Here is a 26954-nt window from a genome sequence, read left to right on the forward strand (position 1 = left end):
AACTTAAATCAACTCAGTAACTTAAATTAACTCAAAACTAATCGATTAATTAATTTAAATGTTGCTAAACGCAATAATTAATTAATTATTTGACTTATGCATACAGTGTACATTCAATATAACTAGTCGGCACAAATCCTTCATCCCAGCCGTTGGTGGCATTGGCACGGCGCACGCGCGTCCAGCCATCGCCCTGATCGATTTCAATCACTTGCAGTTCTTCGCCCTCAATCATTGGTATGCTGCCTTCGCTGGTCGCTATTAGATTAAAACAAAAAAAAAAGATATTTAATTAGTAACAATTACTTTTGTCTCTTTCCACAACAGACTCCCGTCTGTTTACACTCACCTTCGAAGGGATAGAGCGCTCGACATGTGCCCAACGGTTGCAGTACCTCAATTTCCGTCTCATCATAACCATCCTCGCCAATGGCATTCTCGTTCGCACTACCCTGTCCGGAACCCGGTAGTGAGGTGTGCGATGTACCCAATCCACTTTCGGGGCTAGCCGAACTGCTGATTTTGTAGCCGCGCATGCAAAAGAGGAAATTTGTGTAGCATTTGTTTTTTTTTTTGGAGGAGCGGGTGCGGATTGACGCAGCAATAAGCAATGAAGTGCCAAAAATAATGAAAAGAAATAAAATAGTACGAAACCAAATGAGAATTTAATTGGATAATCCTTTTTTTTGAGCGAATTGTTTGTGGTAAACATACATTTTAGTTAATTTTTTTTTTGTGCATGTGGCAATTTCGTTGATTTTATAATAATATATATATGAATAAGCAGATTTTATGAGAATGAGAAACAAATAGTTTTACATAAAACAAGTTGTGAAAATGAGGCAGAAAAAGTAAAACGTTAAGGTAAGTTATAGGACGTGTAGGCGTTTAAAGTGGGCAATATGGAAGTACTTATCCAACAAAATATGTATGTATTAGTCGTTTTCCCTTAACCCAATCGTACGCCTAGTTTTTTTAAAGACCGATGAACGTGGCTACGTTTCCACAACAGTCGGGTCTACATAACTGGAAAGACCTAGATCTATATCTGGCCAAGGGCAGACTCCACAAAAACTCATTGGTGAATTTTCGTGCAACAATAACAACGAACGTGGCTAAATAAACTCAGCTCATCGTACTAATCATTTTTATAGGGCTACCTCTTCCCCTTGCACTTACAAAACAGCTTACCAAAGTTGTAAAATGGTATCACGAAATAAAACCGCCAGATGGCGCTAGAGTCAAGTTATTTTGAAAATGTTAGATATATATCTAACGATCCGATCTGGGTCAAATTTGGGATGTAAGTTATATTTGAGAAAAAAATGCACGTTATTTGGCGCTGGAGGCGAACGAAAAATGGAAATTTCGAGATGGACACAGAACTATTAGCTTTGTGGATCCTAATCGATCCTAATTGAACTTCGCGCAGTCCGAAAAATTCGCTTCAGACTGCTGTGGGAATATTTCTTCGAAGACTTGGAAGTTTCAACACAGTTTCATTGGACCATTCAGATTAAGACGGTTGATATTGAATATATTCCAAAGTCTGATGAAATCTAAAGTATTTCTTTATTTTACGAAAATGCGATCACATAGTCCGAATTGCAATGATACAAATGCAAAACGTTCGCAGCCATTCGTATTCAGTGCTAGCCCTGTACACCTCAATGGTTTTGATGAAAAAATGTTAGAGATCTCGGCAATTGATGCAAGTTTTGTACGATTGTTTTTCAAGGGCCTGTTACAGCTTAGTTTTGAGCTTAACATTAATTTTAATATATTACCATAGAATGAGCCTAAGTTTCCTGTCAACTCAATGGAATTCTAAATAAATCTACAAACATAACTTTCGAATGTAAGAGGATGCAAATTTCAAAAACCAATAATTTCGAGTATGTGAAAATTGTTAGTAGTGATGATAAAAAAAAAATAATAAAAAAAAACAATACGAGGAGATTTGTGTGCGCATTTTTACAAAGGAAATAAAATGAGGATGGGCAAAGAATTTTCGCAAAAAGGAACTGACAATAAATTGAATGAAACGAATTGGTGAATTCACATAATGAAAAAAGACAAACAAATGGCAAATGGTCTAAAGCTATGCAACATACGACTTATGAGTGTACCCGTTATTGTTATTATTATGCCCATTTTGTATTTGCGCCACATTATCCTCTGAACCTGACCTGCTTAAGCTGCCACCATCATCGGGATGATCTTCACCCTCATCGTTGTGGTCCTCGGCACTGCCATTGGAATGTCTACAAGCAAGAAAATGAATTTTCGAATTAAAATTGTACAGTATGGAAATTTATAAATTAAATTTACACACACACACACACACACACACACCTTGATGTTCGATGTCCGTTCTGTATGTGATTACGACTCGCTTGCGGACTATTACTGGCCAATGGTATTTGATTCGCGCTCTCCAAATAGCCTTGGAACTTTTTCAGATCCATACGCAGTTTTTCCATTTTGTGCTCGGACTCATTGAGTTGACCTTCGACGGTCATTGGATTGCCCAGCGATGAATTCGATTCATAGACCATTTTCATTTTCATCAGACCATCACGTGTGGCCACCTCCTGATTGAGTTTGTGTTGTAGTTCGGCAAGTTTAGCTTGTAGCTTTTTGCGCCGTTGACTGGGTGGTAAATCGCTGAAATCTTCCTTTTGTCCGTCCGCCGTTAGCGAATTCTAAGGAAACGGTAGGTGAACAATGCAAAAAAGAAAAAAAAAATTAAACGTGGTGGAAGGGAGTGTAGTTATTTACTTTGTTTTTTTTTTTTTTTTTTTGTTTTGCGAACGATCACTTAACAAACTGATAAGTGCTTATGGAGTGTAGTGTAGGTATTAATTGAGAACAATAAATGGGTGATTGAACAGAAAAAGAGCTCGAGAGCGAAACGAACACTAAACAATACATATGTATTTATGTGGAGTACAAAAAAAAAACTAATAATAATAATAAAAATCTGGGGTTACTCCTGGACAACACAGGGTGTCGTGGGATGATGATTGTGCGCCAATGGCTGTCGTTTGATATTTTCCAAGATTTTTATTTTTTTTCTTTTAATTTAAAAACACAAAATTTGTGCGCATGCGTAGAAGTAAAAATCAAATACGCCTGCAGCTATGCAGCCAAAAATAAAAATCAAAAACGGTTGTGCAGCTGTTATCAAAAATAAAACGTTATTTTGTGAGTGTTTAGGCAAAGGTTAATATGAAAAGGTGTGGAAAATAGGAAAAGTAAGCAAAATGGGTGGTAAGGCTCAGTGATAAGCGCGAAAAAATTGCATAAGCTCAACACTTTTAGCGCCCCTGCCCGTTAATAAACCCATAAGTATATACGTGTAAGTGTGTGTGTGTGTGTGTGATGAATATTAAAAACTGTTAGGTGTATTTTAACAAAATTACAAAAAGTAGTGGTGATTGTGGTAGTAAGAGAGCTGAAAGTTTATTAAATAGTTAGTGATTAGAGGATTTTGTTTGCTAAAATTTTCAATAATTTTACAATAGTTAGTTATTAGCACTAGTAGTAGTAGTAAATGGAAACACGCTTAAAAGTAGAACTATTAGTGAAGTGTTATTTTGCTTAGTAAGTATTTGTTTATTAGAAATGTTAGAAAAGCAGCGTAAAATTATTCATACCTTCATGGTGATACAGGCTTCATAAATCTTCTGTGGCTATTGACAGATAGTTTTTTGAAATTGTATCACAATATTTTTTTTTTTTTTAGTTTTTTTAAGTTGCATTTTTTTCAGTTTTTGAGTATTTGTTTTTTTTTTTTCATAAGCGTTACGTTGTGATAGTGGCGGTGATGTTTTCGATACGCATGTGGTATAAAGGTGTTTGTTGTTTTTGTAGTTGGTTGGTGTGTTGTAGTAGTTGTAGTTGATAAGAAGTGTGTGTTCAAAAAAAAAAATTGGTTTGTCGTTTAGTAAAAAAGTAAGAAAATATTAATTTTTTGTTTGTAATTATTGATTTTGCGAAAAAGAAATTTGATAATTTTTTGCATACAAATATATACATTTGCAAGTTAACAAAATGAGTGTAAAGCCGCATTAAAATTAATAAAACCAATAATAACAACGAAAAGAGGTTGTGTTGTAGGTGGTTAAGAAGAGAGAGGGGAAAGAAAAAAAACGTAATAGTAGATATTATATTGCAATATGATATAAACAGATGTATATATTTTCTAAGATGTAGACGTATCAATGAATGTTGCGCATAAATGATAGTGCGCCTAAGGGTATACATTAACTCTGACACTCAAATTATATTATAAGTTTACTGTTGATAGCTGAAAAAAAAAAAACATCTGAAAAAGTTTGCTATAGCTTATCTCTTCCCGTTGCTTTGAACGTAGCGCGCAGGGCAAGTGTTCTATTATCCGTAACATGTATGAACACGATTCGCGCAAAAGCATTTACAGCAACGTTGCCTATAGAAAGTTAAAAAATTATCAAGTTTGCTATATGGCGCAGAATTTTGAGATTTGGTAGCGCTACCTGATAAGGCGGCGATCGAAGAGCTGAAGCTGCAAACCACCTTGGTGGAGCAGCAAGGATAAAAACGATAGGTGCGAGTTCCTTCTTGCTTGCCTATATACTCTTGAAACACAACGTTAATATAGCAATAGGGGTAATATTCCTACAAAGTGGATTTATTCAGCGAAATCTTTTCTACGACAGCGATTCTGATTGGAAAACCTTCTCTCATTACAGCTACATTAGTTTAAAGCGTATTTTACACAAAATCTGCAGAAATACACACTGGGAACTCGCTGTGTAAGAATTCTCGAATGGAAATTTTGACGTCCAAGACGTTCCTAGCTTATTAACGATCCTGTTTTCATTTGAGGCCTAAAGGAAAATGCCGGCCACCATGGTGGAAAATGAATTCTAGAACTTAGCCAAGATGGTGGGACTGGATGTAAATCATAACGCACTTCGCACTATTCTCGAGTAAATAAAAGATGCCTAAAGACAATACATATTTACTAGAAAATAAAGGGATTTCGTAGGATTAAGGAAACTTCCAATGCTTTGAAGGCATGCAAAAAAAATACTCGGTAAGGCATGAGACCTAGCTCGTTGTCATACGGAATATAACCAGCATACCATCGTTACATCTGCGCTAAAGAAGTTCACTTTTCAATCACTTTTCTTTTTTAGTTCCTTCAAAAAATAAATTATTCTGCGATGCATTTGTCATTAAAGGCGGTTTCCTAAAATCATTATTATTTCTAAGCGGATATGGCTGTACATATGGTCATACGGTTAAAGTAATATTAGAGGGCTGTACGAATGCTAAGGCTACCTCCTTCCCCAAAACGGAATTTAAGAAATGATCTCGTGTAGTAATAGAAAAAGATGGGCAGACTTCGATTCAATCGACGCATATAATATTAGGCAGTAAAAGGAACTCCTTGTTTTTTGGGGAATCAGCTGGAGATCTGAGACTTTTCGGTTCGGTATACCCGACTGTGGTGGGACCCAGTGCCTGGGATACTTACGGTAGGCTGTCTTATACCAACTCACATCGCCAAACTAGGACTTATGCAAAATGATGCATGCCTACACATGAGAAAAACATGCAACCATAAGGTCCACCTGTGTCACAGCCCAGCATGCTACAGATTGCGACTAATCTTCACTCGTGTGTTTTTTCAACTCATTGAACATTAATATGGGTCACAGAACAGTGCATCCCGTGTAGGATTTAAAATCGAAAACTCCATGCCGGCTCTAAGCTAAGGATCCGTTCAAATCGACTGCATTCTTGTAGGATTCCAACCAAACAATGAAGCAAAAGCTTCTTTTTTTTAGAGAACATTATTTTATGGCTTCCACACAACGTACTATTAGAAGGTTTCTGAGTGCTATTTTTATCCGACTTAAATGTCAAAAATTAGAGTCCTATGTAAAAGAAATAAAACGATAAAAAGTATGAAATGCCTGGAAAACCTTTCTGTTTTAATTCGTTTCTGACTAAAATTAGGTTAAAGCCTACCGTAAATACCCAAACCTTGTAAAGGGCGCTGAGGAAGCGTATAAGTATTTAATTTAAATGATGCAATTATTACTTAAATATACAATTTTATACTATCTCATCTTTCATTTGCTTTTTGAATAACTTTCCCATCCCTAGCAAAGTAAATTCATCCCACTATTCATTCGATGTTCTTCGAAAGCTGAAGTGTATGTACTCTAAGTATAAAAAGAAAAATAAAAGTGTACAAAACACTTTTTTAGATTGCTTACATTAAAAAAAAAATTTTGTATACAGATTTTTTATAAATGTCCTACAGAAAGGTATAAAAAATAGTAATAACGTAGGCCCATAAAAAAAAAATCGTCCACAGCACAAGAATAATCAGTTCATACAGAGTTTGAGTCGCTGCATCTGAATCTGAAGGCAGGATGCTAAGGTTGGCCCAATATTTGTTTCCAAACTCAAAAATCTAACAATAAATATATGTAGAAAAAGAGCAGATTTTGAGTTTTGATCGCAGTATCGGACTCAGCGACGCTTATAGGCCATTTCCACCAAAAGCTTAACTGCAGTACGAGCTCAGAAAAGTTCCAAAAATTTTAACAGGGAGTGAGAGGCAAGGTTTACTTCTTACAATTGGCTCTTTTTATTTTCATTTGCATGTACTTAGTATAAGCAATTACTCCCTTCGAGTGGTAATCTCCGTTTTCCAAAACGCATAAACAGCAGCTAAGACTTGGTCAAAATGAACTACTATTACTCTCGTTCCCAGGACAAAGTCTTTTTTTTTTGTGGAGCTGTGTGAAAAATTAAGTGTAAAAAACCAATATCAGCAATACCATACACGAATGGCTTTATTCATAAAAAAGTAGCTTCAAAAAAGGTTTATAAGCTGAAAAATGTAGAAAAATGTTATTTTATAGAGCTCTTTAATTAAACCTACTTTATTTTTTATGAATAAGGCCATAAAGATATAGTGAGTCCAATAGAATATAAATAACCAAAACCAAGAAGTAACAAAGCATATTAAATAACAATAAACCATGTTTAGAAAGAAAGCACCGCTCAATAACTGCATTGCGTGTTATAAACAAACGACTATATGGTAGACAAACACAATTCATATGGGTATGCATTTTTTATGACCAAATTCTTTCAAAATAAAAAAGATTGGCAACGTTTTATAAAAGTGATGATTTCATACAATTTGGGTATTTATAAAGCCTTACACAGGTACTTTATTTTTTATGCAAAGCTATCACTTAATCTATTGTACTCCGACTTTTGTGAAATCTACGAATTGATAAAAACGCGCATAGCAACGTTCATATCTTTTCCAATTCGAAGATATCACGAAAAATCCGGCTACAATGGATTCAGTGACAGTCCGATGAGTTAAGATGTTAGAATATTATTTACTACAATTATGTCAGTGACAAATTTGAAAGCTGTAGATTTGCAACAACAGTGAATTAAAATGTCAAATTGTACGAAAATGTGTTAAATGCTCGGTATGTTATGGAGCTTAAATTTAAATTAGAAAACCATTTTAATAAAACATCAAATAAAATGACAAGGCATTACTAAAAAAATGAAAAAGGTTCGAAAAGCTCGAACCCATAACTAAACTTTATAAATTTTCGAGTTGTTAAGTATTACAATTTTAAATTTTTAGTAATTCCACAGCACACCGAGCTTAATGCCAAACCAAAATTTCCACTATGGAGATATGTATGTATGTATAGTTGCACGACAACAAAACACTACAAGTACATGAAACACGTATGCATGTATGTATGTAAGTATAAACGCTGAGGCTGTACGCACATTAGGTAGGTACTTACATTAAAGATTTAAATCGTCGTTTGTATGGAATCACAAATTTTCCAATTATTTTGAGGTTATTCATAACACATATTTATGTAAATTTCGACATACATTTTTGTTGTTGGCGATATAAGTATAATTTTTTTTTGTTTTGCAGAGATTGAATTGTGATTTCGCAAGAGCGTACCCAGTAATCCATTAGGTAATCAACACAAAAAGTAGAAAGAGAGACAAAAGACATTATGAGATAAATATGGAAAGCATAACAACAACCAAAGCGTTTGTAATAGACAAACAAACAAAAAAAATTTTGTGTTTAAATAGGAAACTAAAGTGCATAGAAACTAAATAAATTTACAAAAAAAAGAAACACAAAAAGAAAGCATGAAATGATTTTACAAATGGAGTAAAAACAAATATGTAAACGGCTTGGAATGGAAAGAGATACCTCGAGTTCTTCATATACATAAAATGGTTTTGGTCTGTTGCAGAAATGTGTTCTATAAGTTGTTAAGGCACAAAAAAGTATTTCTGTTAAAGCTAATTGACTTCTGATATTTCCCTAAACAGCTAATAAAACTTACGAAAAAAAATGTCTGTGCTCTTCTTTACCATGTGGCTTTCATACGGGGAATATCTTCGGCGTAATATTGGAGCGCATAGGGTTACCAGAAATCTCTACATTAAACCCCTATAAAATCTTTTCCATAAATAATAGCTGTGCCTGAATGTATGCAACGTCTGCACTTGACACCTATTTCATATTAAGCTTATTAAGCCTTCGGTGGGCACATTTTTAAGTACACTTATTTTCTAGAATCTCACTGTCGATTTCTGGTATAAAATTTCATTGATAAAAGCTTGAGAAAGGTGGTATTAGCAAGCCATAAGTAGGAGAGTATTTTGAATATTTAAAGTGGCAATCATTGAAGTCGCTTTCCAGAAACGTATATCGCTGGCTTAGAGTGCAAAGTTGCCAAGTCCATTTTTTTTTTTTTTTTTTTTTAATTCTTATAGCCATTTTCTTCAACTATTTTGCAAATCTTTGAATACAACATTTTGCGTGTTTAAAGCAAAGTAAAATTACATACGAATAAGAAGGACTCCATCTTTTTTAAAATATTTCGTATTATTTTGATTTTGTTGAATTTTCAGTGCCTCTTTTGGGCTTGACAAATTTGCTTTCCATTGAATATAAAAGAGAAAAAATAAAACAAGTACCTATATTAAAATTTGAGTTTTCACACAAAGCGGACTTAGCAATTTTCACTCTAAGCTAGCGAAATGTTGATTGTCTGAAATCCGCGTATCAAACATAGAAAGCGGCCGGCGATTAAAAAAAACGACAACTGTTGGAATTGCCTGTTGTACTCTTTTAGGTGTTATAAAAAACATTCTCACCTCGGCCTGTTTTTTTTTATTTTTATAACAGTGTATGCATTCTAAGTATGTATTTGAAATCAACAAACTATTACATTTCTTTGGAGAAAAAAATTTTACTCTTCAAATCCTATTTAGGAGTCAACATTTCTAGTCTACATCGACTTCACAGGCTGTGAGCCAATTTGAGTTATTTCACCAAACACGAGTTACACAATCTAAACATTCAGATTTTAAAATTCTGTATATTAATACCATTCTAAAACCATTATTTTCCGATCACATCTAAAATTACACTACGCACTTACCTTATTGCTGCCGAAGAAGCTGAAAATCGCTGGGCGTTTCTTGACTCTCGTGCTAATGGTGCCCTTAACGGTGAAATGACTTGACTGCACACGGGAATCTGATGATGAATCAAGATTTTGCTTTGACAAATCATCGAATGGTATGTCAGTTGGTGGTGTGAAGCCCGATTGATATCTGCAAATTGCCAAATACAAATAAATAAATAAATAAAAGCTTAAATTGACAACAGCAGCAACCTTTCTATGACTTTAAAGGAGTCCTCCTTTTCGTTTATTGACTCGCCCGCCTTAACAATACCCTCCATGCACCGTGCAATAATAGGCGCTACGGCCGATTCAACCTCTGCGGTGCCAATTATGAATTCACGTATGCCGCCTGTGCGCTTCTCATCCAACTCTTGGAGGCGATTGAAAACCTGCAATGCAAAAAAAAACAATTATTGAAATTTATTTATGCCATTTTTAAATTGCTTTTTTGCTTTGAAATTTCCACTCACCGCTGGCAACATTACACTGTAGTGTTGCTGTTGTAAATTGTTAGTCTTCTGCAGTTGATTGGCATATTCGTTTTTCGCATCGTCCGATTGTTGTATTTTCGCCGTCATTATATTTTTATAACGCTCCACTTCAGCTCGACTCAGATTCAGATCCATATCGGCTTTCTTGTAATTCTCCACCGCTTTTTCCGACTCGCGGAACGCTTTCTCATAGTTGCGTTTGGCGCGATCCAGTGCGCCCAACTGTGCGGTGAGTGTCTGTTGTAGGGAGGTGCCTTCATTGAGACATCGCTGTGAAGAGAAACAAGAGAAATTAGATTTTTTGTTTTGATAAGTATAGAAGATTTCCTTTTTTTGGGGATGCCTCACTTTTCGTTCATCTCGTAACGTTTTGGAGAGCACTTGTATGCCTTGTGCGATGCGTTGTTCCAGTGATTCGGCGACTACTTCGCGCTGACCCGCTAAATCGTTGATTTCTTTTAGAACATTGCGAAAAGCTTGGCAGGATGAAAATCTGGAAAGGAATATTGAAAACACAAATTTTTAGATATTTGTTCAGAAATGAGAAAATTAGCTTGTTTACGAAAACAATTAAATTCAATAAATAGGTTAGTTAAGAAAAATAAATAAATTTGTGGAAAAAAATAACATAAATATAAATAGTTATTTACACTAGTATAATTGCACTCCAGTTTTTGAAGTAACAGATATGCAGGTCCGTCATCTTTTGGCATGCACTGTGCTGGCATGTATTTTTACTCGCTACTCGTCATTATTGTGTTTACAAGCATGCAGCTACATACATATGTGTGTAGGTATATCCGCACACACATGTTTGTGCGGAGCTGTCGTATATGAAAATGCGCATAAAAGCTGCGCAAACTGGGCAAAACAACAAAAGGCACAACAACTAAAGTTTGAGTAAGTGTCTGTTTAAGTGGTACAGAGCATGTAGAAAACAAAGAGAGCGCTAACAATTCAATGTGGAACGTAATTATTTACCACAGCGTTGCCAGTAATAATTTTAAAGGCCAGCTATTATGAAATAAAAAATTAAGTTAGACATCAATAAAAAAAAAATCAAATTTAAAAAATTTAAAATTTATTTCAGTTATATTAAAAACAAATTATATTTAAAAAACTTAAACAAAAATATTTAATTTACTTTGAAAAATTAGGAAATTTAAAAAATATTTACAAAATTATTTCAGAAAGTAAAAAACATAAAAATAAATAAAAAATATTTAAAAATAAAAGAAAAAGTATTTAAAAATCAAAGAAAAAGTATTTAAAAATCAAAGAAAACGTATTTACAAATAAAAGAAAAAGTATTTACAAATCAAAGAAAAAGTATTTAAAAATCAAAGAAAAAGTATTTAAAAATCAAAGAAAAAGTATTTAACAAATGATTTAAAAAAATAAAAAGCAAATATTTAAGAAATTAAAAAAATTAAATTAAGGAAAAAATATTCATCACATTAAAAAAATTCAAGAAAAATAAAAATATGTTATTAAAAAATAAAAACATGTTATTAAGAAAATAAAAATATGTTATTAAACAAAAATATTTAATTAACTTTAAAGAATTAAGACATTTAAAAAATATTAAAAGAAAAATTTCAAAGAAATTAAAAAAAATTAAAAGTAAGGAAAAAATATTCATCAAATTAAAAATAATTTAAAAAATATTACAGGAAAATATAAATATGTTACTAAAAAATAAAAACATGTTATTAGGAAAATAAAATATGTTATTAAAAAATTAAAAATTAAATAACAATATTTTAAATTATATTAAATTCATACAAATTTTGGCTCTTTAACAAAGATGGCACGATTTTGGAGGTTTTCTTGCCTCGTACCCGAATAATTTTAGGGATGTGCATTTGCCTCAACTGCTACTTTTTCCGTTGCTCACATGACGATGGGTGGATAAGGTGTAGTAGATATATCGCCGCCTGATCAGCAATCAGAAATCAAGACGTTAAGTTCCCCTCTTTACCCCTCTTTAGGGACACTTTTAAGTAGTTACTAGCCACATACACTTGCGAGCTTTTCTTAGCAGCTCAATAATGTGCAAGCTTACCTAGACTAAGCAACTTTAAAAATTATTATAAAAAAACAAGTTTTCTAGAAGAAGTCTAACGAAGATAGAATGACAGGCATTAAACAAATTGAGCTTTAAACATTTCCTTATTATCTATCAAGTTAATAAAAATATTTGAAGAATAACATTAATTTGAAGAATAACATTAGCTATGAAGAATTTCATTCATTTCCTGATATGACTATGCCAGTCTAGCAAAACTTATTTCTTTATTTATGTCTTTTTGTGTATAACCTATTCAGCAAAGAAATTCTAATCACTCATCCAGCTTACCACTTTGCAACATTCAAATGCAAATTATGTGCAATTTGTCACGCTTAAGTCATTGGCTGAGAGCTAAGCTAAGCAAGGCGTATTTTAGATGTCTGTCAATCGAAGTTGTGACAAGCCAGCCATAAATGGAAGCAGCGGAACGCACACATTTTTTTATATAATGAGGTGGAGAAAGAGGAGCAAAAGCAGACGACACGCACACACATACGCAGCGAATGAACAAACGAACAAACAATGGATACTCACAGAAGAAGGAGGCGGTGGCGTATGAGCAATGTGACGTCAGAGGCTGCGGCGACGAGTATGTAATAGACAATGGCAGTGGAACGTGCCGCGGTAGGTGGCGCCAAGTGCAAATGGCAAGTGCATAAAAATGAACAAAAACAACACACTTGCGCATAAGAGGCACACTGGAAATATAAAAATTACGAAACTCCGAAATGAGCCAGAGAGTGAGGGAGTGAGGAAGTCAGTGCATTCCACTGCACTTAAAAAGTAAATACTTTGAATGCATTTAACTAAATAGGCGCCGGCTATAACAATTTTATTTTTTTATTTTTATTTTTCCAAATTTCCGTCAGAACACTTATACATACGCGTTTGTTTCGCCGCTAATTGAATGCTTTACAAGCGGAAAAATGGATTAATTGCCGTCAAGTCGTAACGTTGATGAGCACAATTTGGCTACAAAAAAAATATGCGTAGGAACATAAAAATACATACATATGTAGACATAAGCACTGTATGTGCCGGTGTATGCACATAAAGTTTCCCATGATTTGAATAAACATTTTACAACCGCACAAAAGTGGAATATTTCGAGTAGCAAACGCCCACGCGCTTAAACGATCTGTTACGTCAATGGCAAGCACACAGCCACAAAATTCTTGTTTATATGCATACAAATGTACTACATACATAGGTGTTTAAAAATAAAAATGTTTAAATAACAGAAAAATGCATATTTTCCGCGAGCGAACTGGCCAAAGAAGGCACTCGCCGCAATATTAAAAGAACAACAAATATTTAAGTTTTTAAAATGAATGAATGGTCAGTGAACCGGCTTTGCATATAAATAAAGATAAAGAAAATGCTAAAATAAAAAAATATATAAAAAAATATATAAAAAAATTTAAGCTAAACAGCAACGAAAAAAGTATTTACTTATTCAGATTTCAAGTACAAATATTACATACATACATACAGAAAATTTATGCCGGGCGGCTTTAAATTTTGTTGTAAACAAAACTTCCCCATTTTGCGTCGTAAGTTCTTCACTGGCACTGCAGTGCTCTTTTTGCAAAAAAAAAATTGTTTTTGTGCAAAATCATTAGACGTTGTTGAGAGTTTATCCTCATTGTATGGCAAGGAAAATTGCAGAACTGTTTACTTTGGAATATTTAAAAAAAAGTGGCCCCAAATACTGAAGTTTTCTTGTTATTTTTTTATATACATACGTACTTGCATACATATATACACTCACCAGAATTTGTTTCCGTACAGTGTTTTCTTTTAGCATTTTCCATGTTTTTCGTAATAAATTTTTTTCGTTAATTTTTAATAGAAATATAGTTCATTTTGCGTAATATCGTATATAAATTAAATTTTGCAAAATTTAGATAAATTCGACAAATTTTCTCCATATAACGAATGCGTGATAGCTTTTTTCTCAAAAATTATACTGTAATTGAGTGAACTACCAAACTACATGCTTCAAAAAATTCTAAAAAACTTTGTTTAAAAGTTGAAAATTTTGGTGAAAATTTGTCGAATTTTCCAAAATTTTGTAAAAATTTGTAATCACTAATTTATATGCCATTTGACGAAAAAAATTTATTACGAAAAACATTGCAAATATTAAAAAAAAAACACTGTACGGAACATATTCTGGTGCGTGTATATACACTGGTGGAAAAATAAATATTAACAAATTTTGTATACAGTAGACGCTCGCCAATTATACCTACTTTGTTTTTAAGGTAGTTATAATTTCTTGAATATTCTAATTTCTGAACGTTTTTTTATTCGAATGTGAAAATTTTTTTTTTGTTTTTTTTTATTAAAAATATATGGTTTGAATTAAATTTAAAAAAAACGATTAACAGATAAATTGATGATTCCCCTTTTAAGTTTTACTTTATTCAAACAAAATACAACTAAATAGGGGTTTTCCTGTGGTCAAATCAAAACAAAAAACAAAAACACGCCCAGAAATTAGAGATTTTAATAATTCGCAATCTTTAATTCTAATTTCTGGAAGATTTGAATATCTCAGATTTCTAATTTGTGAGTATGTTTTTCTTTTATTTATTTAATTTCTATTGTTTTTTTCTATCTATAAACTATAATTTATTCATATTTCAAACTCTGTGCAAAAATTATAAAAATTCAGCACATCTGTATCTAAATTTTCAAATTTTTGCTAAGATTTTGCAATTTTTTTTAGTACATAAATAAAATATCGTTTTTCTGTCTGTATTACGCACTTTTTCCCATACAAAAAAAAATGTAGAACAAACTTTGTGTGTAAGAAAATGCGTGAAAAAATTGCTTTATAGCAACTTAAAACTTACACTTTACTTTACTGAAAATCTAGATGCAACTTCAAAAAATTTTTAAATATTTTAAGACAAAATGGCAAAACTTGTTAAAATGTCGCGTCGCTGTTTATTTTTCCACCACTTCATGTACATTTAAAAAATGTATGGAAAATACGCTAAAATTGGATTGAGGCCAATAAAATTTGCGAAAATTACTTTTTAAATATGTTGTCTGAATGGTTTATTAGTGATATATATATATAAATTCATATGTACATATATGTATGCATGTATATATACTTATAAGTAAAAAACGATAGAGTAGAAAACAAAAAAAATATATATTTAAAAAAATATATAAGTAATTAAAAATAGGAATACAAAAATAAAAGAAAGCAAAGAATTAAAAATGCAAAATTAAGACAAATAAAGTAAAAATATTTAAACACGAAATAAAAAAATATACAATATTAAAAACTTTCAACAATATTAAAATAAAAAAAAAAAACAAAAATAAATTATAAAGAAAAAAACAAATAAAATTAAAAAAGAATGAAACAAAATGGAATAAAAAAAGAGTAAAACAACATAACATTAAAAAAAAGAATGAAACAAAATAAAATATAAAAGTATGATAAAATTAAACAAAGCAAAAAAATTTCTGCATAATACACAGGTAAACAGGAAGGAAGGAGTACATCGAAAGCACATCATTTCCGGCACCATGCTAAACTCGCTTCTAACTAGGGATTAAAAGGAGCCTAGGGCTCTAATATTTAGGTATGTACGCTAAGACTTGAAGCAAAAAATCAACTTCCAAGCTTCTTATTTGTCGCCACCAGTTGCGCCCCACCAAGTGAAGACATGGCATTTTGTACTTGCTCCTTCCGTTGTATTCCAGGGAACTTGCTAGCTTTCTTCGTTCACACCTAGAAGCCTAATATAAATATTTTTTACCGAACTAGGACATATCCTAGTCATCGCAAATGCTGAATCGGAATGCGTTTCCTTTTGTCCATATCTCTCTCAATGCCCGTCGCTAAGCTAATAGGGTCCTAGATCTTGCTTAGCGTAATTCTCTCGAAAGCCCTCAAAGCCTTCTCATTCTCACTCTACGACATCGTCCACGAGCATAATTTTCATTCGTTGAGAAAGCGCACTGCTTTTCGATTTCCAGCCGAGTCTAAAGTAACATATTTGTAGGAGCTTGAAAGCTCATATTACCACTTCCTTTCATCTAAACATTCGCCAAGCCTAGCCTAGATTCTTAGTTTTTAAAAAATCTAAAATTACCTACCTTTATTACTAAGCTACTTTTTGTTAGCAATGAAAGAAAGTTGAATGCAAATTAAAACTGCTACTAGAAAATAATTAGGAAGGCTAACTTTTAGAAACTTATTTGTTGCACGTAAATAAGGCGGTTAGCAACTACTGAAGGAGCAAAAAATATATACATATATATGTATTTAGTATTAATAAAACCGCTAACCGCTTGAGTAAACTACTAGCCAGTGCAACTGGTGCATGAAAATGCTTCGTCTAATAGCGCGAATCAAAACAATTTAAAAATAGTAATTGTAATAAAAATACTTAAAAGCAGAAGAAGAAGACAGGCTAGAGACGAGCTATGTACCTACATAAATACATATACGAAGCGAATTTTGCACGCAAGCGCAAGGCTGAGGAGGAGGGGCGGGGTTTAACTCGTTTCTTGTTGCTTTACATGCAACAAAATAAAGACATGAAAATGCAGTTCGAACAAAGCCAAACAAATCAAATTAATTATATACGTATGTATATCTAGTTATAAATATGTGTGTTAGTAATACAAGTTAATGGCAATAAATAAGAAAATTAAGATAAAAAATAAACATAAAAAAAAATACTCACTCATTATCTTCCTCCTCCTTCTTTTTGGGCTGGTAGTTTTTCGCTAAACGTCTGCAAGTGAAGAAAGAAAGCACAAATGATAATTAAATATGCGGTCGAGCAAGTGCTAACATATGCTGCAAAAGTACATACATATATAATTATGTGCAAAAATTTTAAAACAAAAACTGTTTTCGGATAAAAAGATATCTATGTATGTTGGTAATCAGCGCTGAACTTTAAAGTGAAATTGTTTTGTATACGAAAAATTTATATTTTATTTAATTGTACGTTAAGCTGAATGCTTAATTTATGCAAATTATATATGGATGTATGTATGCATATTTAATACATTTTCTAAAGTGAATATTCAAAGTAAGTTATGTGCCACAAAGAAGCCGCAAGTTCACTTGTAAGCGCATGCGCATGCGCGCGGCGCCATTTGCGCACGGCTTTAGTGGCGCGCTTACTCGTTGCTGCGCATGCGCGCCCGCATAACGCGAGTGCAAGAAAACAACAAGTCCCCAGCCAAGTAGCCATCTATCTATCTGTTCAATCATTCAACCAACCAGTTGATGATGGATGGCATTGCAAATGAATGAACAACTGAACGACTGAATGGCGGATCGTGTTTATTTGGTTGGCTGCAAACTTGGCAGAGACCAGGCTTTAATTGAGCAAATTATTTGCAATGTGAGTTTTATTGCCAAAACAAAAACTAAAACTAAAATAAAAAATTGCAACAAAAAATGCAAAATTAAAACTTCGAGAAAAAAACTTCAAATCAAACAGACATAACTGCTAGCCAAGATTTCACTAAGCAAAGTGGAAAAAAACGATGCGCTGAATTAAAAAAAAAAAACACAAATTATGTATAACATACTCGAATAAAGCATTAAATAGCATAAAATCATAGCAAGTAAGCAACAACAAATGAAACTCAAATTATGTGAAAAATTTATGTAGTTTAAACTTTAAAGCGAAAAAGCGCCAAAGCTCAAATGCGTTTTAGCTTCGACTTGAATGTTGCGGTCGAGATGGCGACCTGAGCCGCAGCTCTGAGGTTGAGCTTCAAATGCTCACGCGATATAATCATGGGAAAAGCAACAGAAAATAATATACTAGATATGTATGTATGTATGTGTGTTGCGTGTGAAAAAACGCCAACAAAAACAAAGAAGCTTCACAGAAGTAAAACAAAAAGGAAAATGCCTACAAAAAGCTAAAGCAAAATAAAGGAAAGGCAAGTCAGAAGCCAAAAATCAAAGAGAAGTTACTCGACTAGGGCACCAAGGCGTCGCGACGCTCAGGTGACGCCGCACAAAAGTGAGTTAGAGGAATTGAAGTCGTACGACCACCAAGTAACCAACTAACCAGCCAACCAACCAACTGCGCACAAACTGTCGCGCTACTAGTTGAGCCAAGTCGCTGGCTAATGATGAAGTCATTAAAATGTATGCAAGTGGTAGCATAAAACAAAGCGTTAGCTTAAGCAGTTGACTGCACAGCGACAGCCCCCAAACCGCCAGTGGCACAACGAAGAGCAGAGTAGCAGTTTCAGTCGAGTTTCTAATGATGACTAAGAAGCGCATAAATTACAGAAATCTTTTTTTTTTCTTGTACATTTTCTAAACACCGCTTGGGAAAATCTCATAATCAGCATTGCGCCAGCGCAGACCTCCAACGATCGACAGCACACGAGCTGGCAGGCCGCCGTTCGTCATTTGTAGCGCATTAAAGAGTAGCTAAAGCGATACTGCATGGCAATGTATTTGTGAGTATTTGAATATGACAATTTTTGGCAAATTTCAAGCAAAATGGCAGCCAGTCTATGAGAAGCGGATGTCATATCAAACACACAATGTTCGGAAGCAAAAACTTCCAACCATAATTAAAGACAAACAGATACAAAAAGAAGAGGTTTGTTTTTAATAGAATGATTTTGAATCTTTGATTACTACTTTGTGTACGCGCGGTAAGTGAAAGTTTCACCATTCGGAGTCATGCACAAATCACCACATATATATTGGGCCTTACTTAAAATGCAAATGCCTCTCAGTCGATGAAAGAAGTCAGATTAGATAGAAACCCTTAATGCAATCATTTAGGTTTTTATGGTTTCGTCCAAAAAGTTACCGAAGATCGTGGAATACATAAGATGTAAGATGTCGTCCCACCCTGCTTTTAACGACGTTATGGGGAGCGTGAAGATGGCAAACGCTTGGGTATTACACCCTTAAGGAAATTTAGTCAAATTTATGACAGTGCCTTGCTCATGCACGAGCCTTGCAGGCCAGAAACGATGCACCAAAGGATCAATACCAAAAGTCAATGACTGGTTGTCTGTCTAATTATTAGCTGTACTTCTCTAGTTTGGTAACCGTAAGAACTGTCTTTCCCTCGAGATATCAATTAAAAGCTCTTTAATTGGTGTGTTGGAGTACCCTCATTGAGATTTCTGTCCTCCGATTTCTGCTGAGCGCCTTGAGGTTATCACACAAAGCGGAGGGATTTATAGTTTTACGCCGACTCGGGACGGCAAGTGAATTTTTTTAGAACCTTTTTCATGGCAGGAGGTTTCCTTAGTCCTAGACTAGGTCAGCTGGAAAAACATCCAGCAGCTTAATAAACCGATTCAAAGCAGTGAATGGTAAACTCAAGAAATGAGCCGTTTCGACCCGACCGACTTGAAAAGGCATCACCAAATATTAGACATAGATGAGGTAATCATAATCGAATTTGTGCCAAGGCAACCGGTTCCACGCAGCATTGCCAAAACTGCCGGTTCTATGTCCCACAAAGCGACTAGAGTTTTTTCCTACTAAAACCTGTTGTTTCTGCGGTCCAACACAGTTCAGATAGAGAAGCTATAATTATTGTTAGAATACTGTAGGTAACATCACTTAGTTGCCAAGACAAAATCTATTAAGAGATATGAATAATCTTTCAAAAATCTTAAGATAGAATGAGATAACTTTGAACAGAGTTGGTATCTATTGAAGTGAAATGGAGTGTCGCAAAAGCCTAAGGTTAATAACTATTAATTTACCTACAGAGCATTTTTTATAATGTATGCAAAGTTTTCTTTTTATTTTAATTAGCAAATTTTGTATAAAAATATAGTTCATACTACCACAAAAATCATAAAAATAATAAACGGTTAAAAAAACGCAGTCTCGCTTATAATGGTTAAAAATTATCAAAAAAAAAATAAGAATCCAAAATAACAATTACTTCTATTCGGAAAAAATTAAAGTTATAAAATAACGATTGGAGATGATCGAAAAATTAAAAATCACATAATAACATATACAGAAGATCAAAAAATTAGAATCACGAAATAACGATTAAAAATGATCGAAGAAATAAAAATCACAAAATGACGATTAAATTATGATTTTTTATTATAAAAGGATCAGAAAAAATTTACAGTTTTACGTCCAGATACGGTTTGATATTTTAGTCAAATTGGTCTCTGGAAATCGTTTAGAGGTTATCTAAAGATGAAATTTTTTTAATCTCTCTGCTCGGAATCAAAAAATATATACATATGTATATATTATATCATTTGAATTAACGAGTTTGGTCTTCGTTTGACATTCATCTAGACATGATGGCCTCATTTGGATACCGAAATTGAGGTCAGCGACCCAAAAACTTATATGTATATATGTACATTAGGGTGTCTGACAAAAAAGTTGCCGTTTTTTCATATTTTTTTAGATTATCCCGCCAAAATAATTCTGAAAAATATTACATAATATTTTTGAGCTGGACCAATTAGAAACCTCAGCCAAAAATTCCAAATTTTGATTCCGTTGATAAAATTTTCAAACATTTTTATGCAGTCTTTCTAAGCTTAAACTCTTCTATGATCTTATGCGTTTATTTTTTTTGGAAATAATATTTTTAAAAACTAATATTATTTATAAAAAAAACATGATATTTGGAGGTATTTTCAAAACGGTTCAGCTCACGTAAATCTTAATGTATATACAAACTTATATTCACGAAATATTTTCTCCTAATATTAGTGGAAATTTTATATGCATTACCAAGACAATCTTCGCAAAATATGTTGCTTAAAAACATCTAAAAAATTTCTAACCGCTTATCTAACTGAGCTGCAACTCTAACCAGCAGAAAACGAGCAGCGAATCATGATATGGATCGTTTAACAATAAAATAGAATAAGACAAACTAAAGTACCCTTCAGCGGGCTTGAATCATACAAACAGTAGCCACGATTACCGTTGATGTAGTGGTGATGCAGGTGGAGGTACATTGGTGGCATTAGCGGCGCACCCATTGTTTTTGATAACTCAAATGTTGACTTGTACTTGGCCTAATTAAATTCGTAAATACTATATGCATGGAAGTGTATTTGTAAAACTGCTATATGCGAACAAATTTGCGCACATACAATCATACTGCCCATCATATACGGCACCTTGAATTTCGCCTTGTCCACTCACATTTCGACGGGAAACTCATAACGATCATTTTTGGAAATTGAAATTAAATTCGAGGCACACAATTTTTAAGAACAAAATAATTCTCAGCGAGGCAATCGGGGAGCAATAAATTACAATATTTTGACATTTATTTAAGGATTTTAATTTGTTTATTTTTATAACAAACAAACTAGCCAGCGCTTTTTGAATTCAATAAAATTACTGGCACAACAGCGAATAGAAATATCAGGTCAGTGTACTAGAAGCAGCGCCGCCAACAAAAATTCGGCTCACATTGAGGGCTTTAACGCCGTAAATCAGTCGAAAACCACTTCCAAGACATTATTGAAAAGCGCATTTGAACACAAAAAAAAAACAAATAGCTTGTCAAAGGGTGTCTATCAATCCCCCCCTTTTTGCTGTTCACCCACCAGCCAGTCAAAGTACGCGCCGCCGTAGGTGTTGCGTGCCAGTCACACTTCACACATGCGACACTAATCATGTAAATTTGTTAGAAATCAACCCCCCCACGCCCCCTCATAGAGCCCAACTAGTTCACAAACACCAAGCAGCAGACTTTGTCCCCATCTATGTAGTATTGTCGTTGATGCGCTGCTGTAATATGATTACGTATATAGGGGGTTTCACTTAGCACCACCACATGCACAAACACGCACATACACGAACAAACCTGCACTAAGATGCAATAAAAAATAATCGCGTTGTTGTTTTTGTGGCAACCACGAATTTGTGGTGTCATTTATACGGTCAGCAGTTATTGGTGTTTGTTTTGATTTTTATTTTTGTTGTATTTTGTTTTTTACTTTTATTGTTTACATTGGTTTTATACGCAAACAATAGCCGGTTGTAGGTCGGGTGCAGAGCGGTGTAGGGCGAAATTTTGTGTTCTCATTTTCGCGCTCAAAAATGGGGTTGCCTCTGCAGGGGTTGCGCTTTATTATTTGTGTGGTTAGGCTTTCGTGCCCACAAAGACCTCAATTTGGATCACATTACGTGCATAATTATCAATCATAGATATTCCATGTCACCTGACAGACAAGTACAAATGTAATTTATTGATACTGAATCGGCACAATCGCGAATTCCATGCGAACAAATATTTCCAAAAATTATAAAGCAAAACAAATACGATTTTCCTCAATTTGTTTTTTGTTTTGTCTATTTAATCATGGTAACGATTTATTCGCATGAAATCGGCGACAGGGCTGAGTATTTATCAGAGTTAGGGAAAAGCAGAGCTCGTTTTTTTTACAGGTTGTACGATTTGTAAGCAATCAGTGCGCCTAGCAGTATGCAACATAAAATGAAGTAACAGCTGGCTCGAATTGCTTATGATTTCACTTACCAAACGCATTTACGGAATTCTCGAACAGCTCTTAATAATAAATGTACTTATGCACAAGTTTTAAGAGATGTATTTTTTAAATATGTTTTCAGTTTTAAACTTAAAAATTTATTGTCAAAATATAGTTAGAGGATTGCCGAAGCTTACAGGTGTAAAGCTAGGCCTTCCGCACGCAAGTGAAATAGCGCAGAACCGTGGTACTGGTTATGTTTATTAGCCTGAAAAGGCATCAGAATCGTCTCTTTGTTGGGTTTACTACCCTTGGACTAAGCGATCCAACAGGAAGTACTGAGGACGACTAGTCGACTGCAATCGGAGGTCTGCGCTCAGATAGTTATTTAGAAGGTTGGCAAAACATTAATCTTTGTTATTGGTCAGTAATGATAAACTGAAGAAAATACATATGTCATTAGCTTTCCTACAGGGATGCAATGCAAAGATCCTATGTTGGAGAATGCGTAAACTATGTCCCTATCGAGGGATCAAAGCCGGAACAAAAGCTGGCTGACATGAATAAGGCTCTTCAGACTGCTGAAGCATTACGTATTTCTTGAAACTACAGTGCAGTGGAAAAAAATCTTTTGCAAACAGAAAAATGTCGAGTTAACTCCGAGCTTGGACACGACTGATTACAGAACAATATACGGTCGGCACAGCTATCATCGACGATCCTTGAATTATGAATTTTTTTTTTCACCGAAATTTAGTAAAATTAGTACATTACAAATTTACAATTTTTTTAAATCTGAATAGATATTATCTCCGAGAAGACTCGTATAAAGTTAGTTACAAATTAATTAAAACATCATAATATGGGTATCAAATCGAAGGTTTTTAAAGATCCCTAATTCAAAATAATTTTTAATTGGGTTGCCACCTATTTTGAATCGCATATTTATTTAATTTTTTGTTTAGAAAAAAAGGTAAAATATTACTATTCATGGGTACCAAGAGAAGTTTCTTAAACAATGCTTTCCCTATATACAAAATGTTATCCCTTAGGATAATAGTGTAAGGTTACCACCTATTTTCGATTCTACACAATTTATCTAAAACATCGCAATGTGGATATCAAATGAAAGGTCTTGTTGAGAACTTTGGTCAGAAAATATTTCCCATCAGGGTTGCCATGCTTCTATGTAATACAAACTTTTATTTTGTTGATTTCAATCAGCATTTTTTTATGTATACACAGTACATAAACGCTCAAGATATGTACCATTCATTTCAGCATTTTACGGAATAGGGTTGCCACCTAAATTTTAGAATAAGAAATTTACTTGATAGATATCGAAATCCAATTTTTTTTTTACTTCCAAAATATTTTTTTAAAGCTATCCATATCTTGAAAACTTTGAAAAGTTCGGTCAACCTGGTTCTTTAAAGTTAACGTTAAATTGGAAAACGCTTACTTAAACTTTATTGCAAGTATTTTATTTTTATAAAATTTTTCATATTAGGCTACGTCTGATCAACCGCGATGCGTTATGCTTGTGCAAACAAAAATCACTCGAGGCACACAAAAATAACGAACAAGTGGATACTACTAAATTTCTCATAAAGTTTTTGCAAACAATTTTCAAAAACAAAAATTTATTTTTCATATCTATATACTTATCGCAAATTAACATTCTCATGTGTCACTCGCCATTAGCCTCGCTCATTTTCCAATTATTCTTGCACAATTGCGCAACCAAGTAAACCCAAAATACACTTAGCGATAATATCAATTAAAATGCTGAATCAATAGAAGTGAACAACGAACCGACTGTGGCAAGTGACAACGAAGAAGAAATCGCAAATATTTATTTTTGAAAAAATAAAAAAATCTTAAAACTCAGCTCATGGCTCAACAGCCAAGATCGCCAAAATTGGTGGCGGCGGCTTTCCATTCCAAACCAAGCCATTAGCCATTCTATTTCGCTGCACACCACTGCGTCGTTCACAAGCGAGCAATCCACCGCCAATCGTTGGAAATACAGGCGTCAAATCAATTCAAACGGCAAGCGCGGTTCGCGGGCGCTCAAAAGGTGGACCAGCACCAAACCAATTGAACGCCAAGCGATTATTTACTAGTGAGCGCAAAATGTTAATATGTACTTGTGAATGTGTACATTAGGGCGGGTTGATTTTTTTTTTAAATCGTATAGCAAAAACGTAAACTAAAGAAATCGAATTTTCTGAATAAAATTGCTTAGTAAGGTAGTTCTTTTGCACTTTATATTTTTTCTACACTCAACATTTTTTTTTCATTAAAAAGAATATTCATCCAAGTAAAAAAGTTTGTATATAATTTTATATTTAATATTTTTGTAAGGAACATAGATACAAAAAATATCTTTCATAATTTAATAAAAAAGATTGCAAATGCAAAATAAAAAAAATTGCACTCTAAAAATTGTTTTCAGAATTTATAAAATAACCTTCTTTTGTTTCGATAAACAATTCTTATTTTATAATGCAAATAAAAACAAACTAAAAAAGTGTTTTCACTCTAACAATATTTCGGCAATTTTTCAGTAAATTGTTCGCAGGTTTCAATTAATTTCGTTAATGTTCCACTAGAAGTACGTGGTCCACTTGTAGTTGACATTTCCAAAACATTGAATAAATGCCGAAATGGAAGCTCATTGAAATGGAGCAAACAAACGAACCAGGTTTGATTTTAGACCCATGGTTTCTTCAGAGAATTTTCTTAGAATTTAATGTAGATTACGTTTTTGCTACACGATTTTAAATTTTTTTTTCATCCATACAAATCAACCCGCCCTAGTGTACATACATATGTACATATGAATGTACATATATACCAGCTAGCTAGTATTTGCCGTATTTGCTTTCCGCCGCAAAAAGCAAAAGTTTTGTAGCAAATGACGACAGTTAGCTTGAAGGTCAGCAGCTAAAGATTAATTTGGCCTTTTGTGTTTATGTTTCACTTTGGCGTTTGGCGTTTGGCGTTTGGCGTTCACAGTTTGTAGTTGCTAGCAAGCAGCTGCAGTTTCTACTATGCCACTTACTCCGGCTCAAACGCTCTGATTTTTAATATAAAAGTGCTTTAGAAAAATCTCATTAGTTTTTATTCGCACCGCAGAATGAGAAGTTAATGATTTGTTGAAGAATTTTGTAATTACGCTGGTCTATACAATTTTTTTTTTTTTTTGTTTATTATTAAATTATTCTCTTCATTTCTGGTACAATTACAAATTAATAATTTAATTAAGAAGTCTGATATGGCAGCTACTAACCTTGATTATTGATACCCTAATCAATGAAAACGAAATAAATTTAAATTACATCTATTCAGCTATCAATAGGCACGCTAATTTTTAGTTTACTTCCAGGGCTTTTATATAAAAATATGAGAATTTCAAAAGCAAATTGAATAATCAAGTTCGTAAACCTGTAGACACTGTTCACACACAAAAAATTCAAAAATTAATTGTTGTTGTTTTTGCTATTATATTTACATATACATATACTCATAAAAAAATAAGAAAAATTTAATATGAAAAATATAAAAAAATAAAATCGTCAAAACGTCCGGGTATGTATATTTTTGACGCTGACTATTTCTGGATCCACGTAGTATCACAATGGGCCCGGATTGGGCCTAAGTGTGCTGGCCCCTTTGGGCCTGGCAGCCACTTCTGCAGCCAACAAAAAAACTCTAAATAAATGAGAGGCATACCTGAAAATATGTAGAGTTGTCAGAGAAATATTACCTACCTACCGATTTCAACCCTTAGGCTTTCATTTTACATATTTTTAGGCACATTCTGTTATTCCTTCAGAGAAAAGCTACATGATCATGGCGTGGTAAGATTAAGATTAATTGCTTTTGTGAAGAGACCATCATTCGCTTACGATCTTTTGGTAAATTCAGAAAGTCCCACCAGTTAGTCAGTGCTCACAGTGATCTGGTCATTGACGAAATTGTTCCCAGGAAATCTGCACAGGGAGTGCTTAATGTATTCTACTTCTTCCCCATCTATACTTTAGCAGAGCTATCACGATTTGTACAGTTGTGCAGATTTGTACATTTCGGCAGAGTGGTGGTGGTTAGAAATAAATTATTTCAGCTCAATAACTCACTTTTCTAACAACACCACACTGTAACTGTGAAAATGTACAAATCTTTGATCCCTGCATTGTGACCAAAGTGGTAACGATAAGCTGCATAAGAATAGCACATCTGCTGATTGTAGCTACTCTGGGCCCGAATCACAGCATTCGTGTCCGAATGAAACTCGATTCGAATCGAATGAAATAAAATGACAACTGTTTTCTCACCAATACAATTTTATTTTAAGAAGCAAGCTCGCTACCG

At 33.7% G+C, this 26954-nt stretch overlaps 1 protein-coding gene across 1 annotated transcript in view; it reads right to left on the minus strand.

The window, feature by feature from the left end:
- Positions 1–26954, minus strand: part of LOC118747595 (formin-binding protein 1-like) — a 63528-nt gene that overhangs the window by 1781 nt on the left and 34793 nt on the right. The window contains exons 3-12 of the mRNA XM_036481646.1: positions 16829–16879; positions 10388–10532; positions 10019–10309; positions 9759–9937; positions 9522–9696; positions 3660–3695; positions 2356–2705; positions 2130–2264; positions 350–516; positions 105–258 (exon numbers count right to left, since the gene is read on the minus strand). Of these exons, the coding sequence (XP_036337539.1) occupies positions 105–258; positions 350–516; positions 2130–2264; positions 2356–2705; positions 3660–3695; positions 9522–9696; positions 9759–9937; positions 10019–10309; positions 10388–10532; positions 16829–16879 (1683 nt within the window). The remainder of the gene's footprint in view (positions 1–104; positions 259–349; positions 517–2129; positions 2265–2355; positions 2706–3659; positions 3696–9521; positions 9697–9758; positions 9938–10018; positions 10310–10387; positions 10533–16828; positions 16880–26954) is intronic.

This window comes from Rhagoletis pomonella, unplaced genomic scaffold, assembly GCF_013731165.1.
Source record: "Rhagoletis pomonella isolate Grant_MI unplaced genomic scaffold, Rhpom_1.0 Rhpom_scaffold_00012, whole genome shotgun sequence".
Classification (NCBI taxonomy): Eukaryota; Metazoa; Arthropoda; class Insecta; order Diptera; family Tephritidae; genus Rhagoletis; species Rhagoletis pomonella.